Source organism: Schistocerca piceifrons, chromosome 2 (assembly GCF_021461385.2).
Source record: "Schistocerca piceifrons isolate TAMUIC-IGC-003096 chromosome 2, iqSchPice1.1, whole genome shotgun sequence".
Taxonomy (NCBI): Eukaryota; Metazoa; Arthropoda; class Insecta; order Orthoptera; family Acrididae; genus Schistocerca; species Schistocerca piceifrons.
Genome location: NC_060139.1, coordinates 119,073,369 through 119,093,057, shown reverse-complemented (window position 1 = coordinate 119,093,057; position 19,689 = coordinate 119,073,369). Strand labels below are relative to the sequence as shown.

The window sequence follows — 19,689 nt, the reverse complement described above, 5'->3', positions numbered from 1 at the left end:
CCAATTCCATTCCTCATCATTGTGTGCCATGCATGACACTCCTTGCCTGTGGGCAGAACTAGCTCACCAATGCCACATTCCTATGCTGTGCAGCTGATGCCTCTCCTTCCCTCCGGGTGCTGATGACCATGCAGTTGAGTGCCCCACACACCAAACATCATCATCATCATCATCATCCACTCTTCCTCTAGCTGCCCAACGATTCCTTCCTACTTTTTCTCCTCGTCCACTACATTTGACACAGTCCTTTACCCCAGTCAAGGTACAGGGCCACCACAATGTAGGTGTGTGTGTGTGTGTGTGTGTGTGTGTGTGTGTGTGTGTGTGTGTGTTTGTTTGTTCTATTTGGGTTATTGCAAAATTTTGGTGATAAACATATCAGTAAATTAGTCTACTATGCCTATTTTCATTCACTGCCTTTATAATTTGGGATAATTCATCACTAAGAGAAAAAGTATTCATTGCACAAAAGTGTGTAATCAGAATAATAGCTGTAGCCCATCATAGATCACCCTGCATTTATTTCAGGAACTTGGGATATTCACAGAACTTTTGCAATATATACATTCATTTATGAAATTTTTATTAATAACCCCTTCACTATTCCGAGTAAAACCTAACTTTGGCACACAAAGGGGTAAATTATGCAGGCCCAAAAATCTTTTGTCGTTTGCCAAATAGCATTAAAAGTCTGATATATAGCCAAACAAAGGATTTCTGAAACAACTAGCAGTTGAGTGACAAGTAGTAATTGTAAAAAAAAGATTATATTGTGTAAAGAAAACTTATGTTAAACTGACATGTTCCACACCATCATGAAATGTTGTATTCAGGATCTATGGAAGAAGGATTAATGTAATTTGGAATGCCAATTTGTGAAGCTATTACATTCATGTTTTCTTGGTTAGGCCCTGTTTACCCAATGTGGGACTAGTTGACTCAGAGAACCTTTTCATGTCTCATCCGCATGGGATCTTGCATGACACTTGATAAATTTGTTAGATTTTTTATGACTGGTATGACTTTCTCATACACAGTCAGGGTATAACCAGATTTTCACATTTGTATCCGCCCTTTTAAAGTTAATCAATTTTGTGAAGAATACCTCTTAGTTTTCCTTGTTTTTTGTAGAGTGAAAAGTTGGGAATTATGTCCTGAAACCTGAGTCATGTATATGATTTTTTCCAAATAAAGGATTTGTCAAGTACACCTGGAGCTGATTTATTCATCACGAAATAGCATTTAACTCTGTTGATCATGGTCTTCTGTGAAAATTCTTGCTCTTTTTTGGCAGTTCAACTAAGTTCATAATAACATTAGAGCTATTCCATGACGATATGAGAGCAACAGTAGCCACAAGAGATGACGCGCTTTTGGAAGTAGAAATTTACATGCAACAAGATTGTATGACAGTACAGAAATGCTCCCTAGGTGTTCAATAATATTTCACAATAATATTGTGAAAAAGTATTGAAGTTCTCCCTCTACTGCTGAATAATATTGTCAATGATAATGTGATTCAGAATTTTGGGTGCTGAAGACACTGCTTCTAAGTAATTGCTCTACTTTAAAAATAAGAAAATATGAAGGTTCAAGGAGTGTCATAGATCACTCATGACATTTTGTTGAGAGATTTGAGGTGCAATGGAAAAAAAATCATAACTTTTTACATGTTTAGGGTCCAATATATTCTTTACAAAACTTCCATACACCTTCACCCTAGCCAGATTACACTCCCATATTTTATTTTCTCATGCTTGTCTGACATTTGGCATTACCCCCAAAGGCCTCACACTTAAAGTTCCCATCTCTGGCTGTAATCCTTCTTTCCATCAGTTCCTATACCAGTTCCAAACTGAACAATCCATTGCCCTCACCCACCTAATCCTTCACCTACACATCAACTCAGCCAACGAACACACCTGTCAACTCCTATCCTTAATAAAAGTCCTCAATCTTTCCTCTCCCACATCCACACCGGCTGTTCAGAGCATCCTCCTACAGGCCAATCGCAAATTAGAACAGCATGCTACCCTCCACCTCAAAAAACTATCCAATCTCCTGGTTTCCCACCTCTTGAAAGGCAACTCACTCACCCTTCACAACCTTTCCAGCAAACCTCAACCTCCTCTCATTGCACACAGACCCAGTCTCTCCCATCTACTCAATCTCCCACTTCCAGCTCCACTCCCCCCAAAACCTCAAAATTCCAATCAACACAATCTGGAAACACAACACCCTAATTCAGTAGTTAACCTTTCCTCCAAACCTCTCTCCCAATCCGAAACCTCTGTCCTATCCAAAGGCCTCACCTTCAGCCCCACTCCCAGATTCAACCAAACAGCCCTTGACAAAGATTTACTGTCCTACACCCGTACTCTCTGCTGGAAATATCACTTTGCCACGAAGAAAAATGACCCTAATCCTACTCCTAATGGTCCAACTCCCCAAGACACTATCCAAATTGAACCCTGCCTGGAACAGCTCCGTCCTCCGTCACAGCGGGACCCACCTCCTCTTCCTCAGAATCACCCTCTCCAAACTTTCCAGGAATTTCTGACTTCCAGCCTTGCCTCTCAATCCTTCTTAAAAACCTTAATCCTACTCCCAACATCACCACTGCTGAAGCCCAGGCTATCCGTGATCTGAAGGCTGACCGATCCATCGTCATTCTTCCGGCGGACAAGGGTTCCACAACCGTGGTACTTGATCGTCGGGAGTATTTGGCTGAGGGACTGCGCCAGCTTTCAGACAACACTACATACAAAGATTTCCAAGGTAATCCCATTCCTGATGTCCAGGTGGAGCTTCAAGGAATCCTCAGAATTTTAGGCCCCCTACAAAACCTTTCACCTGACTCCATCAACCTCCTGACCCCACCAACACCCCACACCCCTACCTTCTACCTTCTTCCTAAAATTCACAAACCCAATCATCCCGGCCATCCCATTGTAGCTGGCTACCAAGCCCCCACAGAACGTATCTCTGCCTATGTAGATCAACACCTTCAACCCATTACATGCAGTCTCCCATCCTTCATCAAAGATACCAACCACTTTCTCGAACGCCTGGAATCCCTACCCAGTCTGTTACCCCTGGAAACCATCCTTGTAACCATTGATGCCACTTCCTTATACACCAATATTCCGCACGTCCAGGGCCTCGCTGCGATGGAGCACTTCCTTTCACGCCGATCACCTGCCACCCTACCAAAAACCTCTTTCCTCATTACCTTAGCCAGCTTCATCCTGACCCACAACTTCTTCACTTTCGAAGGCCAGACATACCAACAATTAAAGGGAACAGCCATGGGTACCAGGATGGCCTCCTCGTACGCCAACCTATTCACGGGTCGCTTAGAGAAAGCTTTCTTGGTTACCCAGGCCTGCCAACCCAAAGTTTGGTACAGATTTATTGATGACATCTTCATGATCTGGACTCACAGTGAAGAAGAACTCCAGAATTTCCTCTCCAACCTCAACTCCTTTGGTTCCATCAGATTCACCTGGTCCTACTCCAAATCCCATGCCACTTTCCTTGACATTGACCTCCACCTGTCCAATGGCCAGCTTCACACGTCCGTCCACATCAAAACCACCAACAAGCAACAGTACCTCCATTATGACAGCTGCCACCCATTCCACATCAAATGGTCCCTTCCCTACAGCCTAGGTCTTCGTGGCAAATGAATCTGCTCCAGTCCGGAATCCCTGAACCATTACACCAACAACCTGAAAACAGCTTTCGCATCCTGCAACTACCCTCCCGACCTGGTACAGAAGCAAATAACCAGAGCCACTTCCTCATCTCCTCAAACCCAGAACCTCCCACAGAAGAACCCCAAAAGTGCCCCACTTGTGACAGGATACTTTCCGGGACTGGATCAGACTCTGAATGTGGCTCTCCAGCAGGGATACGACTTCCTCAAATCCTGCCCTGAAATGAGATCCATCCTTCATGAAATGCTCTCCACTCCACCAAGAGTGTCTTTCTGCCATCCACCTAACCTTCGTAACCTCTTAGTTCATCCCTATGAAATCCCCAAACCACCTTCCCTACCCTCTGGCTCCTACCCTTGTAACCGCCCCCGGTGTAAAACCTGTCCCATGCACCCTCCCACCACCACCTACTCCAGTCCTATAACCCGGAAGGTGTACACGATCAAAGGCAGAGCCATGTGTGAAAGCACCCACGTAATTTACCAACTGACCTGCCTACACTGTGAAGCTTTCTATGTGGGAATGACCAGCAACAAACTGTCCATTCGCATGAATGGACACAGGCAGACAGTGTTTGTTGGTAATGAGGATCACCCTGTGGCTAAACATGCCTTGGTGCACGACCAGCACATCTTGGCACAGTGTTACACTGTCCGTGTTATCTGGATACTTCCCACTAACACCAACCTGTCAGAACTCTGGAGGTGGGAAGTTGCCCTTCAGTATATCACCTCTTCTCTTTATCCGCCAGGCTTCAATCTCCGCTAATTTCAATTTGGCACCGCTCATCCCTCACACCTCAACCTGTCTTTCAACAACATCCTTGCCTCTGTACTTCCGCTTTGACTGACATCTCTGCCCAAACTCTTTGCCTTTACAAATGTCTGCTTGTGTCTGTGTATGTGCGGATGGATATGTGTGTGTGTGCGAGTGTATACCTGTCCTTTTTTCCCCCTAATGTAAGTCTTTCCGCTCCCGGGATTGGAATGACTCCTTACCCTCTCCCTTAAAACCTACATCCTTTCGTCTTTCCCTCTCCTTCCCACTTTCCTGATGAGGCAACAGTTTGTTGGGAAAGCTTGAATTTCATGTCTATGTTTGTCTTTGTTTGTGTGTCTATCGACTTGCCAGCACTTTCGTTCGGTAAGTCACATCATCTGTGTTTTTAGATATATTTTTCCCACGTGGAATGTTTCCCTCAATGTTTCCCTCTATTAATACACTCCTGGAAATTGAAATAAGAACACCGTGAATTCATTGTCCCAGGAAGGGGAAACTTTATTGACACATTCCTGGGGTCAGATACATCACATGATCACACTGACAGAACCACAGGCACATAGACACAGGCAACAGAGCATGCACAATGTCGGCACTAGTACAGTGTATATCCACCTTTCGCAGCAATGCAGGCTGCTATTCTCCCATGGAGACGATCGTAGAGATGCTGGATGTAGTCCTGTGGAACGGCTTGCCATGCCATTTCCACCTGGCGCCTCAGTTGGACCAGCGTTCGTGCTGGACGTGCAGACCGCGTGAGACGACGCTTCATCCAGTCCCAAACATGCTCAATGGGGGACAGATCCGGGGATCTTGCTGGCCAGGGTAGTTGACTTACACCTTCTAGAGCACGTTGGGTGGCACGGGATACATACGGACGTGCATTGTCCTGTTGGAACAGCAAGTTCCCTTGCCGGTCTAGGAATGGTAGAACGATGGGTTCGATGACGGTTTGGATGTACCGTGCACTATTCAGTGTCCCCTCGATGATCACCAGTGGTGTGCGGCCAGTGTAGGAGATCGCTCCCCACACCATGATGCCGGGTGTTGGCCCTGTGTGCCTCGGTCGTATGCAGTCCTGATTGTGGCGCTCACCTGCACGGCGCCAAACACGCATACGACCATCATTGGCACCAAGGCAGAAGCGACTCTCATTGCTGAAGACGACACGTCTCCATTCGTCCCTCCATTCACGCCTGTCGCGACACCACTGGAGGCGGGCTGCACGATGTTGGGGCGTGAGCGGAAGACGGCCTAACGGTGTGCGGGACCGTAGCCCAGCTTCATGGAGACGGTTGCGAATGGTCCTCGCCGATACCCCAGGAGCAACAGTGTCCCTCATTTGCTGGGAAGTGGCGGTGCGGTCCCCTACGGCACTGCGTAGGATTCTACGGTCTTGGCGTGCATCCGTGCGTCGCTGTGGTCCGGTCCCAGGTCGACGGGCACGTGCACCTTCCGCCGACCACTGGCGACAACATCGATGTACTGTGGAGACCTCACGCCCCACGTGTTGAGCAATTCGGCGGTACGTCCACCCGGCCTCCCGCATGCCCACTATACGCCCTTGCTCAAAGTCCGTCAACTGCACATACGGTTCACGTCCACGCTGTCGCGGCATGCTACCAGTGTTAAAGACTGCGATGGAGCTCCGTATGCCACGGCAAACTGGCTGACACTGACGGCGGCGGTGCACAAATGCTGCGCAGCTAGCGCCATTCGACGGCCAACACCGCGGTTCCTGGTGTGTCCGCTGTGCCGTGCGTGTGATCATTGCTTGTACAGCCCTCTCGCAGTGTCCGGAGCAAGTATGGTGGGTCTGACACACCGGTGTCAATGTGTTTTTTCCATTTCCAGGAGTGTGTGTGTGTGTGTGTGTGTGTATATATATATATATATATATATATATACAAAATTCAAGCTTTCGCAACCAACGGTTGCTTCGTCAGGAAAGAGGGAAGGAGAGGGAAAGACGAAAGGATGTGGGTTTTAAGGGAGAGGGTAAGGAGTCATTCCAATCCCAGGAGCGGAAAGACTTACCTTAGGGGGAAAAAAGGACAGGTAGACACTCGCATAGACACACATATCCATCCGCACATACACAGACACAAGCAGACATTTGTAAAGGCCTTTTCAACTTTCCGTGATAAATGCTGGTGAAAACAAGAACAAACAGTGATTACAAATATGTCCAAAGATTGTAACACATCAGAGACTGTAAATAATGTTTATTTATTTATTTATTTACACGTCAAGTTCTGAAGGACCAAGAGGTGTAAACCTCCAAGGTCATGGAACGTATCAATACATGAAATTACAACATAAAAGTAATAACAGATAAAAATAAAATGTTTATAAACCCAAAAAAAGTCAATCCATAAGTTTAAGTAAACGCAATCAACAATACAACAAGTATCAGCTTAATTTTTTAGGTACTCCTCGACAGAATAGAAGGAGACACTCATGAGGAAACTCTTCAGTTTCAATTTGAATGCGCATGGATTACTGCTAAGATTTTTGAATTCGAGTGGTAGCTTATTGAAAATGGATGCAGCACTATACAGCACACCTTTCTGCACAAGAGTTAAGGAAGTCTGATCCAAATGCAGGTTTGATTTCTGCCGAGTATTAACTGAGTTAAAGTTGCTTATTCTTGGGAATAAGCTAATATTATTAACAAGAAATGACAGTAAGGAATATATATACTGAGAGACCAATGTCAAAATACCCAGACCATGAACAGGGGTCAACAGGAGGTTCGTGAACTTACACCACTTATTGCCCAAACTGCCTGTTTCTGAGCCAAAAATATCCTTTTAGAATGGGAAGAGTTACCTCAAAATATAAAACCATATGACATGAGCAAATGAAAATAAGCTAAGTAGACTAATTTTCTTGTCAAACAATCGCCACTTCTGATACCATTCGAATAGTAAAAATGGCGGTATTAAGTCTTTGAACAGGATCCTGAACGTGGGCTTTCCACAACAGTTTACTATCTATCTGAACACCTAGAAATTTGAACTGTTCAGTTTCACTAATCATATGCCCATTCTGTGAAACTGAAACGTCAGGTTTTGTTGAATTCTGTGTTAGAAACTGTAAAAACTGAGTCTTACTGTGATTGTGTTAGTTTATTTTCTGCAAGCCATGAACTTAGGTCATGCATAAACTGTACTATTTGAAACCGAGCCAACGTTCCACACAACATCCTTTACTACCAAGCTAGTGTCATAAGCAAAGAGAAATATTTTAGAATTACCCGTAATACTAGAGGGCATATCATTTATATAAATAAGGAACAGGAGTGGCCCCAACACTGATCCCTGGGGCACCCCCCACTTGACTGTACCCCACTCAGACCCCACATCACAGCCATTCTCAGCATTGTGAATAATGACCTTTTGCTGTTTGTTGCTAAAGTAAGAGATTGACCAACTGTGAGCTACTCCCCGTATTCCGTAATGGTCCAACTTCTTGAGCAATATTTTGTGATCAACACAATCAAACGCCTTAGTTGAATCAAAAAATATGTCCATCATTCGAAACCTTTTGTTTAACCCATCCACTACCCCACAGAGAAAAGAGAAAATATTATTTTCAGCTGTTAAACGACTTCTTAACCCAAACTGTACATTTGATACCAAATCGTGTGATATAAAATTATCAATTATCCTTACATAGACAGCATTTTCAATAATTTTATATACTGAGTGAGGTGGCAAAGTAGTTAACACACGGGACTTGCATTCGGATTGACGATGATTCAATCTTCGTCCAGCCATGCTGCTTTCGGTTTTTCATGATTTCCCTAAATTGTTTAGGCAAATGCTGGGATGTTTCCTTTGAAAGGGCATGGCCAACTTCCATCCCCATCCTTCCCTAATCGGATGAGACCAATGTCCTCACTGTTTGGTCTCTTCCCCCGACTCAACCCAACCCAATAATTTTAGCAAACACTGATGGCATAGAAATAGGTCTAAAATTGTCTGCATTATCCATTTCTTCCTTTACTACTAAGTGCTTTAATCATTCAGGAAACTGACACAATTCCTAAAGGAAAAATTACAAATATGGGTAATTACAGGGCTAACATGTGTAGCACAGTACTTTAATATTCTGCTAGGCACTCCATCATATCCATGAGAGTCCTTAATCTTCAGTGATTTAATTACTGACTCAATCTCCCCCTTGTCTGTATCACAAAGGAGTATTTCAGACATCAACCTTGGAAAGACATTTGTCAAGAGAGTTATATGATTCCCTGTAGAAACTAAATTTTTATTTAATTCACCAGCAATGCTCAGAAAGTGATTGTTAAATACTGTACATATATCTGATTTATCAGTAACAGAAATATTTTTACTACAAACTGATTTTGTGTCATCGACCTTGTGCTGGTGACCAAACACTTCCTTCACAATTTACCATATGGTTTTAATTTTATCCTGTGAATTAGCTATTCTATTTGCGTACCACATACTCTATGCCTTCCTTATAACATTTTTAAGCAACTTACAATACTGTTTGTAATGGGCTCCTGTAGCTTGATTGTGACTACTTCTAATATTATGATATAATTCCTGCTTTGTTCTACATGATATCCCTATCCCACTAGTCAGCCACCCGGGCTGCCTATTACTGCTAGTACCCCATTTAGAATGTTCTCATGGGAAGCAACTCTCAAAGAGCATGAGAAATGTGTTAAGGAAAGCATTATATTTAACATCTATGTTATCGGCACTATAAACATCCTGCCACTCTTGTTCCTTAACGGGGTTTAAAAAACTCTCTATTGCTGTTGGATTAACTTTCCTACATAGATTGTAATTATATGTGACATTTGTTTGAGTGCAAAAGCATTATAGTGTTAAAATTTGTGCATCACGGTCTGTGAGGCCATTCAGCCTTTTACTAACAGAATGGATATCTAGTAACGAAAAATGAATAAAAATATTGTCTATGGCTGTGCTACTGTTCACCTGCACCCTAGTTGGAAGAAAACACCATCTGAATTAGATCATAGGAGATCTACCAGCATCCTTTTTCTTGCACCACCATATACAAATTTTAAATTGAAGTCACCACATATAACTAATTTCTGGTACTTCCTACAAAGTACATCAAGAACCCTCTCTAGCTTGAGCAGAAATGCTCTGAAGTCAGAGTTAGCGGACCTATAAACAACAACAATTAGATGTTTAGTTTCACTAAATTCAACTGTCCCTGCACAACATCCAAATATTTGTTCAGTGCGGTGTCGTGATGCATCTATGAACTCAAATGGAATATTGTTTTCCACGTGTATAGCCACTCCCCCACCACGCAAGGAACTCCTTGAAAAACAGCCAGCTAATCTATATCCTGGTAAAGGAAGCCTCTGAATTGTCAAGTTATTTAAGTGGTGCTCTGATACACCAATAATTTCAGAGTCAACATCAATAAACAGTTCACTAACTTTATCTTTAATACCTCTTATATTTTGATGAAATATGCTAATTCTTTCTCTACTTGGAAACATTACATCCTCTGAAGGTGAGTCCTTAGTTAGAGGGACTTCCTTTAAGCAGTTATACCTATCAGCTGACTTCAATCTAAAAAAGGTGCAGCTATAACATCAACTATTACTGGAATTTTTCCATGAGTGATCCCACCAGCACCCACTACAATGTCACCTATAAGCTTTGCCAGCCTCCTCTTCCCACACCTATTGAGGTGCAGGCCATGTCTAGTGAAACCCAATCTACTGATAGACCCAACTGGCTGAAATGTGACTCATATCCTCTCCAGCCCCAAGTTAATGCACCTAACAGCCGCATTAAGATGAGGCCGATCATGACGCTGAAACAGTTGCATGAAATGCACACTAGTGCCACCAATTTGAGTAGCTATCTTTACCAGGTCATCACCTACATCATATTCCCCATTCCTATCAAGACTGTTCCCTGCTCCACTCACTATCACTACCTGATCCTCCTTCGTAAAATTCCTACATAGCTCCCATACACTGTCAGTCACCTGAGCCACCCCTGCACTAGGCTTCACAATGCTGGCGACCTGGTACTCACTCTCCAAACTTCCTGCAACTGCTGGCCCACACCTCTACCATGCGAACTACCGAGCAGCAGCAGAACCTTGTTCTTTCATTTAGACTTTGCAACTGACCTAGGCCTCCTAACTACTGAGGCCTGCTGCTTGTTCCCTACATCTACGTCTACAAGAGGCTCCACTCCACACAACTCTGACAGTTGGTCAAATCTATTGCATATTCACAAAGTATAACTGTCTGAATACCTCCTCCTCCTCCTAGCTGCCTTCTTGCCAACAGCCAGTTCCCATTCCCCACCCCCTCCACCCTTCTCAACCTATCTAGTTCCTCCTTTGCACATTGTAACTGCACCTGAAGGGTACAGATCTCACGCTGCTGCTCCTCTATCAACTTATTTGTACCACAGATTCTGCATTCCCAGGAGAGGATCTCACTAGAATGCCCACTGACTTCCCCACTGCATTCCCCCCTATGAAAATACTTTGAACAAATCCCACACCGTAACCCACTACTCACAAACCTACAACAGAGCCCACACTTCTCACTGATGGTAAAATTTTACAGTTACTGAAAAAAACTATATGTCTATGTTACCTAAGTTCAGTTGCACCAGTAGAACTATTAACACTCTACCATCCAGTGACACCACAGTGGTGTCGTGCACGAAACAGAGGTCAATGGCCGGCGACACCACAATGGTGTCGTGTGCTTAGTATTGCTCAGTGGCTGGCGACAGCACATTAGTATCTTTTGGATCCTGTTGGTGTTTTGTTTAGGTAACAATAAGTTACATATGTTAACAAGTTTTTTGTTTTTATAAATACTTGTGCCCTTTCATCATGGCAGATGAAAGAGACAATACGATTATTTATGATGAATACGTGGAGTAAATCTTGGAGGTTGCCACTACATCACGTACGTCTCATCATGATCTGGTTGACAGACTTTCCAGTCACATAAAACAACACTAACTTATAAGCCTATGTATTTCCGAAATGAATAAATGAAAACGAAGAAACTGCCATGTATGTTTCACAAACAAAACAAGAAAAAAGAACAACAAACTTAATGTGCTAGTCTTGTGGAGTTGCGTTACATCTTGGAGACTGTTTTGCTGCATATCATATGAAAGAGAAATACTAAGTACCAAAGACAATGCAAATAAACAAAGATATGAAACAAACAAATTTTGTATTTATTTACGTATGTATATCTTTGAAATTTCATGAAAGTAGAAGAACAAGAGTTGAGAACTTGCGAGAACTAACAATGAGATTAGTAAAACTTAACAATTTACGATCTCCTGATAATTTCAAGAACTGCTGGTGACAAGCCAAGTAATCCGAATTAGCACTGCCGGCACCAACCGAATAAATTTGTATGAGACATGCAGACAGTAAAGTTTAAATAGAACTAAATTCTCTGTCTACTAAGAAAGCAACTACTTGTATTAATACTACTACACCACAGCTAATACCAATACCAACAAAACTTCACAAAATTATTAGCTAAAACCAAAAATTCAAGCAACCACTGGAACACTCAATGAAGTTAAAACACTGAATGAAAATTGTACTGAAATATTTTACTAGAAACAATAAGAAACGTCAGCTGAAAACTAAAGCACAAAATTTACTAAGCAACTTCAACACACAGAAAACTCTAAAAAACACAGTGAATAAACATTTCCAAAAGTTTATTAAATCATTATTTCGCCCTGAAAACTATTAAATTTAATAACTGTCTAACAGTGCACAAATAATTTTGTCAGTACTTAGCTTTATAACTGCTGTAGCTGCAACTGCATGCCGCAAAATGTAAACTATCACTATCTGTTATAACTTTAGTTTGCTGAGTTTGTTTGAGACCTTAACTACTTTCTGAGTTGTTAATGTCTCTGATAATGTCTCCAGCATTTGAACGTAAAATGTTAGCAGAGAACTGTGCCTTGGGCCATGGCTTTATATATGTAAAACAAATGTCACTGCCAATACTGCCTGCAGACAGGACAATATTTCCAGGCAGTGCAACATATAATATTATTGTGAAACATCTCAATCAATACTACACATTCAATGCTATGATGCATCTGGAAATAATGTACAATATTATTGACCATCTAGAGGGTTCTTAACTTACTTCTCCAGCTACTTCTATACTGCTTAAAAGATGTATGAAGGTCATATTTCAATGGAAATTTAAAAAAAATACTTACTGTGAATGTGGGAAATTTTTAACCCTAATCAGCTTAAGATAAAAAAACCAAAATGTCAGTAATGTCTGCCAAGGGGCTCCAGTGTGCTGATGATAATATGACACTTACACAGAGAGAAGAACTCCGCACCACTCTTTATGTACTCTCAATGTCTTTCACAAGTGGAAGACAATGTTAATGAAAAATGACCAAACTTTTAGACAAATCAGACCCAGGAACAAAGGACAAAATAGTTCACATAATGGTTAACCAAGAACTCAACCCCAGTACTGTCACTGTCAAGAAGGATAAATCAGCAGTGGCAGATCATACACTGGGCCCAGGGAACCACCAAATTTGTTTCTCGGACATTGTGGTTTTAGCAAGATCTGATCATTACTATGCTAGAATGTACCAAGAGGCCACAGGTGTTCAAAACACAAAAATAACTTTAACAGAAAAGAAGAAAGATTGAGATTAGACAAGTTGTGGGCTCTAGTGCTAAATAAAACAACTCATCTCCAGTAAAGGCTCTGTAACCTATGTTGGTGTGACTCCATGATATTAGGCAGGGGTCTGACTATGTCATGAACCAACCATTGCATGGATACATATAAAAGCTTTGGTTTGCTGAGCTTGTTTGAGACTGTAACTGCTTTCTGAATTGTTAAGGTCTCTGATGATGTCGCCAGCATTTGAAGACAAAACGTTAGCAGAGAATTGTGCCTTGGGTCACGGCTTTATGTCCGTAAAACAAATATCAGAAATTATGTACATACCTGCCATGAAAACCTTTGATCTATGGCTTAAATTTATATTTTATGTTAAAAAAGTTCTATTCTTCAGAACACTTTTCTTGTCATTGCTACGTCTTGGCAGAATACTGGAAAACTACTGTTGGCCTACAAAAGGTGGTACTTATGAAACACTTGTATGAACCACCAAGAAATAGTGTTCAAATGTGCAGGAGCCATATCAGGCAGGAATAATTCAAGCATATGCAAAGGAAGGCAGTATGATTGGTTTTAGATTTGTTTGACTGGCCAGAGAGTGAAATATTAATGCTGAATAATCTTAACTGGCAGGCACATCAAGAAAGATACTGTGTTACTGGTACTCAAAAACACCTGCTTTCCCAGCGAGAATCTATGAATACTATCACAAACATACGGAAGACAAATAACACCTGACACAGAGATATACAATCATTTCTCCCACTCTCCATCTGTAACTGGAACATGAAGAAATGTTAATGTGTAGTACAATGAAGAATACCCTCTGCTACAGCCTACAGTGATCTACGGTGTATTTATGTACAACAGATAAGTCAAAACAAGCCACCTGCAATATATAAGATTCCCTCAGAATTACTAAGATCTTTGGGAGAACATGCCATGCCCAAACTGTTCAATATGCAATACAAGAAATTTGGTACAGGCAAAATACCTTGATACTTTAAGAATAATGTAAGAATTGGAATTCCAAAAAAGGTAGATGCTGACAGCTGTGGATATTGCCAAATCATAACTTTTATAACTCATGGTTACAAAAGATTGACACAAATTATTTACAGAAGAATTGAAAGACTGGAAGAAACCAACCATGGGGGAGATCAGTTAGGGCTCCAGAGAAATGTAGGAACATGCATCGCAACACTGACTCTGCAACTTATCTTAATACAGGGTTATTACAAATGATTGAAGCGATTTCACAGCTCTGCAATAGCTTTATTATTTGAGATATTTTCACAATGCTTTGCACACACATACAAAAACTCAAAAAGTTTTTTTAGGCATTCACAAATGTTCGATATGTGCCCCATTAGTGATTCAGCAGACATCAAACCGATAATCAAGATCCTCCCACACTTGGCGCAGCATGTCCCCATCAATGAGTTCGAAAGCAATGTTGATGCGAGCTCGCAGTTCTGGCATGTTTCTTTTTAGAGGAGGTTTAAACACTGAATCTTTCACATAACCCCACAGAAAGAAATCGCATGGGTTTAAGTCGGGAGAGTGTGGAGGCCATGACACGAATTGCTGATCATGATCTCCACCACGACCAATCCATCGGTTTTCCAATCTCCTGTTTAAGAAATGCCAAACATCATGATGGAAGTGCGGTGGAGCACCATCCTATGGTACGTTTAGCTCCCTGCTTGCTTTATTCGTCGACTTCCACGGGCTACGCGTGAAACTTGCCCGCACGCGTTCAACCGTTTCTTCGCTCACTGCAGGCCGACCCGTTGATTTCCCCTTACAGAGGCATCCAGAAGCTTTAAACTGCACATACCATCGCCGAATGGAGTTAGCAGTTGGTGGATCTTTGTTGAACTTCGTCCTGAAGTGTCGTTGCATTGTTATGACTGACTGATGTGAGTGCATTTCAAGCACGACATACGCTTTCTCGGCTCCTGTCGCCATTTTGTCTCACTGCACTCTCGAGTGCCTTGGCGGCAGAAACCTGAAGTGCGGCTTCAGCCAAACAAAACTTTTTCTACGTATCTGTAGTGTGTCGTGACCATATGTCGATGAATGGGGCTATAGTGAATTTATGAAATCGCTTCAATCATTTGTAATAGCCCTGTACACATTCACGAAAGGCAAACCTATGTTTTTTACCATTTGCAGATTTAGAAAAAACTTTTACATGTTGAATGGAATACATTCTTTGAAATTCTGAAGGTGGCATGGATAAAATAGAAGGATGGAAGAATGTCAACAATTTGTAAGAAACCAGACAGGACAGCAGTTACACCTGTCAAACGACATGAAAAAAAAGCAGTGCTTGAGAAGGGAGTATGACACATTCGCAGCCAATGTTATTCAGTAAGTACCTTAAGCAAGCACTAAACAACAGCAAGGAGACATTTGGAAAGGGAATTAAAGTTCAGGGAGAGGTCTGAAACTTCCTTGCAGTCTCGATCCTACACAGAGTTTTAATCTGCCAGGAAGTTTCATATCAGCACACACTCCGCTGCTGAGTGAAAATTTCATTCTGGAAACATCTCCCAGGCTGTGGCAAAGCCATGTCTCCACAGTATCCTTTCTTCCAGGAGTCCTAGTTCTGCAGGTTTTGCAGGAGAGCTTCTGTGAAGTGTGAAAGGTAGGAGATGATGTACTGGTGAAGCAAAGCAATGAGGATGGGTCGTGAGTCGTGCTTGGGTAGCTCAATTGGTAGAGCACTTCCCCATGAAAGGCAAAGGTCCCGAGTTCAAGTCCTGGTCCAGCACACAGTTTTAATTCTCCAGGAAGTTTCATATCAGCACACACTCCACTGCAGAATGAAAATTTCATTCTGGACTTTGAGGTTTGCTGATGACATTAGCTGGTCACATATAAGTGAATTTTAGTGACAAGCCATGGATATTTATGGTATATTCTTGATAATCTGCAGTTCTCACCTGAGTGTTAGTGAAGGCACAACCTTGAACCTGCAGTTCTGGGAACTGGTGATCCAGGCTCACACCAGGTATGCAAACATGTATTACTGTAAGGAGCCTTGTTCAGGAAGTCTGTGAGCTTTTTGCAAGCCAGTAGCTGACACACTACTCTGGCGGAACAGCATGCTCATGTCGGCTATCCTGCAATCTTTCTCACATGTCTTTAAAGCAAATAGGTGGTAGAAAAAATGTTTTTTACATTAGTTATAGCTTTATATGTCAGCTTCATGTTGATATGCTTATCATTTTGTTAATGGTCATAGTTATTGCAATTTTTTTCATACATGTATCACACTGCTTGAAATTCAAGTGTGTTGCAATGAAAAATAGTCATTGCTATGAATTTGTGTATGGCACATAGCATGTTCTCCTCCATTAGCGCACACACGATAACAAAATATTCGCTATGTCTCTCATATGTCATTAATGGTTCATGACATTGAAAAGAGATTTTGCAAAATTATAGCACACAAAGAGGAGAATATTTTGCCGTATGATAAACATGTGGCACTTTCTTATCTGCCATGATATACAAGTAACTGTAGACTTTTGCAACAGAATAATGTAATTTTTAACAGTCATAGATAGCTGGTGAAACGAGAACTATGGTTTTGCAGTAAGATAAGCAAAGAAATTACACATACATTTTTATACCAAGACTGTGGTTATTCATAGGCTTTTGACCTGATTTGTCCTCATTCCCCATGTAATAAATCACCGTTTCAGGATTCTATCATGTTTGCAACGGCACTGCGGTTTTGGCGAGATGACATTATGTAAACTCCGCTATGTTTTGACAAAAGAAGCAGATTTTAACATGGCAACAAGAGACATGCAGGTGATACTGAAAATTTGCCACAGATGAATGAGTGGTTTTCAGGTGATAGCAATTCTAGTCACTACAGGTATGATGAAAAGGGTGGTCCAATGACCACCTAAAAAAAGTTATACAACTATATAATAAAATACCTTATTTGTGAAAATTGACACATGAACATTACACCAACAAGAATGTAAAAAACAGGACGTATAAAGAGATGGCTGAAACATTTCTAGACAGTGCTGTAACAGTGGACTAAATTTTTATAAAACGTACAAGCATTTGAAATAAAAAAGAATGCCAAAGAGTAGATGGGTAGATTGGATAACAAATGAAGAGGTGCTGAATCTGTGGCATATTGTTGCAGGTCCAGTTCAGGAGGAAGTCAAGGAGATAGTATAATATGTGCATATATTTTTAGTAATTTATTAAAACTTGAACACTGTAAATACCTACATTTAGAAACAACTAGTACACACACACACACACACACACACACACACATACACACACACACAGGTGACATGAAACTGATGCTGTCACTGACACTTATAACATTTAGCAGAAAAATAGTTCAACATCAGAGTTGAATTCTTTGACTGATATAAAGTTCAGAATTACTGTTCTAGTCACAATCAACTGGATCTTTACTACCATTAGAAGTGATGGTTGCAGGTTATCACTGATAACGTACAGAGTCGGCTGTGTAGCATTGCGATCAGATATAAATAACTTTTTGACTGAGGTGGCAAAAGGAAACACTACGAGGCTTGTCTACACCTACATCTCCAATTCATTTCTGCGTCTTACAGTGACTGTCTTTACTTGTGGTGCAGTCTTGAAGTACCAACTTTTGCATGAGGGACCAAATCTTGTCTGATACCTCATTCTGTGGCAGAATCACATCAGACAGAAAACAAATTAACGGCACAACTTGACTAAATAAAGGGTTGGTTCGCTGGACATCCCGAGACATTGAGGAAATGTCACTTTCATAATGGTGGGAGGTGTTGGGGAGTAACAGCCAGGGAATGACAGTTGTAGAGGGAGACCATGGCTTGACTACAGTGAGCAGGTTCAAATGGATGGAGGATGCCATAGTTATGCAGAGATAAACAGGCTCACACAGGACAGATCAGAATGAAGAGCTGCATCAGATCGGTCTTTCGACTAAAGATCACAACAATAACAGCAGCATTATCACCGTACGTAGTCACTGATACTTACCTGTGTAAGGTATTTTCTTGATTTAAAAATGCAGTAACACCAATAATATGTAACACACTTAACCATACTGGTCACATAGGTCCTATTTCTAGTATTAATCATCTACATCACACACCGGTGCATTATGGATTTGTGTGTGAGGAGTCACCTTCCCCCTCATTTTTGGGGGGAGCAATTCATTGTTGTATGAAGTTATATGTCTCTAATGATATACTATTTTAAATGAACAGCAGAGAATGTTTTTTTCAATACTGTAAATTAATGTGCAATACCTTGTAAGGGAGCTCCACAACTTGAGCTTCAAGTTTTTCTGCTTCTGTATACATAAATTTTTTCTGTAGCTTCATCATATCCACTGTCTTCTTCTCTGTTGCAGTAACATGGAATGGCATGGGGGATGTGACTTCTTTCTTGAATGGAATATTCCACAGGCCTTTGAAGTAAATAGCATTTACAAGCACTAGCCGAGTAAATTCATCCAAAGTACCTGTAAGACACAGACAGAAGGAAACTGCTAAAATTATATCAAAAACTAAATCTGAACAATGCCACCAGCAAAACCAGAAATTTATTCTAGTCTTTGCCATTGTCATTAATAAAGGGTGCTGATGGTATTTTTATAGTATAAGACCTGCTCATTTCACATGAAATTAATTTCTGTGGTATAATTTTTAAAATCTTGTATCACATATATTTGGTGGTGATGGCCACAGTCAGAGGATATTTTAAATATATATATTTACACTGGGCAATCAAGCTCTAGTTCACTAAAATGGAGAGAACTTCTATACAATTATGTAAAACATTTTGTATTGGTGCCTAGTAAATAAAATATATGCTCACAGAATATATACTATGCTACTGATATTCTATAAAACAGAACTCTTTATGATATTCACAATCAAGTGAAGAATGATAGCCTCAGATTATATTTGCCATGTAGTTGGCTAAGAGCGTCTGTGGGCACATTTCCCAGTATAAATTTTATTGCAGTCAATGCTCACAAAATCACAGGATCAACTGTCTACCCACTGCCAATAGACCACAAATATTGCTTGGCCAATGGTTGTATCAGCATATTCTAGGAGTCAGCATTTAATTGGGGTTCCTACAAGAAGAGACTGTATGGAAACAACATAGTATTGTATGGGGAGATTGCAACAATACATAATTCTTGTAACTTGCAGGAAGGCTAGCAGACAGCCAACCCTTGGCACAAATGTTGGTAAATGATTTTCAACGTAAACAACTGTAACATAGTGTACATAAATAAGCAAAGAGGCTCAATATTGTTTCACGTCATGACCACCAAGCAATCACGGTAATCAGTCACTACTATCAAATGTGATATAAGTTGTTTTAAGGTGGGATGGCAATATATTATTAACAGTCTAGTTAGTTACATGTTCCACAGATCTTTCACTATGGGGAGGAACACGTCAGTTTACAATCACAATACTC

At 41.2% G+C, this 19,689-nt stretch overlaps 1 protein-coding gene across 2 annotated transcripts in view; it reads right to left on the bottom strand.

Annotated features, from left to right (window-relative positions):
* The window catches only part of LOC124776371 (serpin B6-like), a 280,271-nt gene that overhangs the window by 115,729 nt on the left and 144,853 nt on the right, over window positions 1-19,689 (bottom strand). For both annotated transcript variants that reach the window (XM_047251330.1, XM_047251331.1), the window contains exon 5: window positions 18,501-18,715. In XM_047251330.1, coding sequence (XP_047107286.1) covers window positions 18,501-18,715 — 215 coding nt within the window. The remainder of the gene's footprint in view (window positions 1-18,500; window positions 18,716-19,689) is intronic.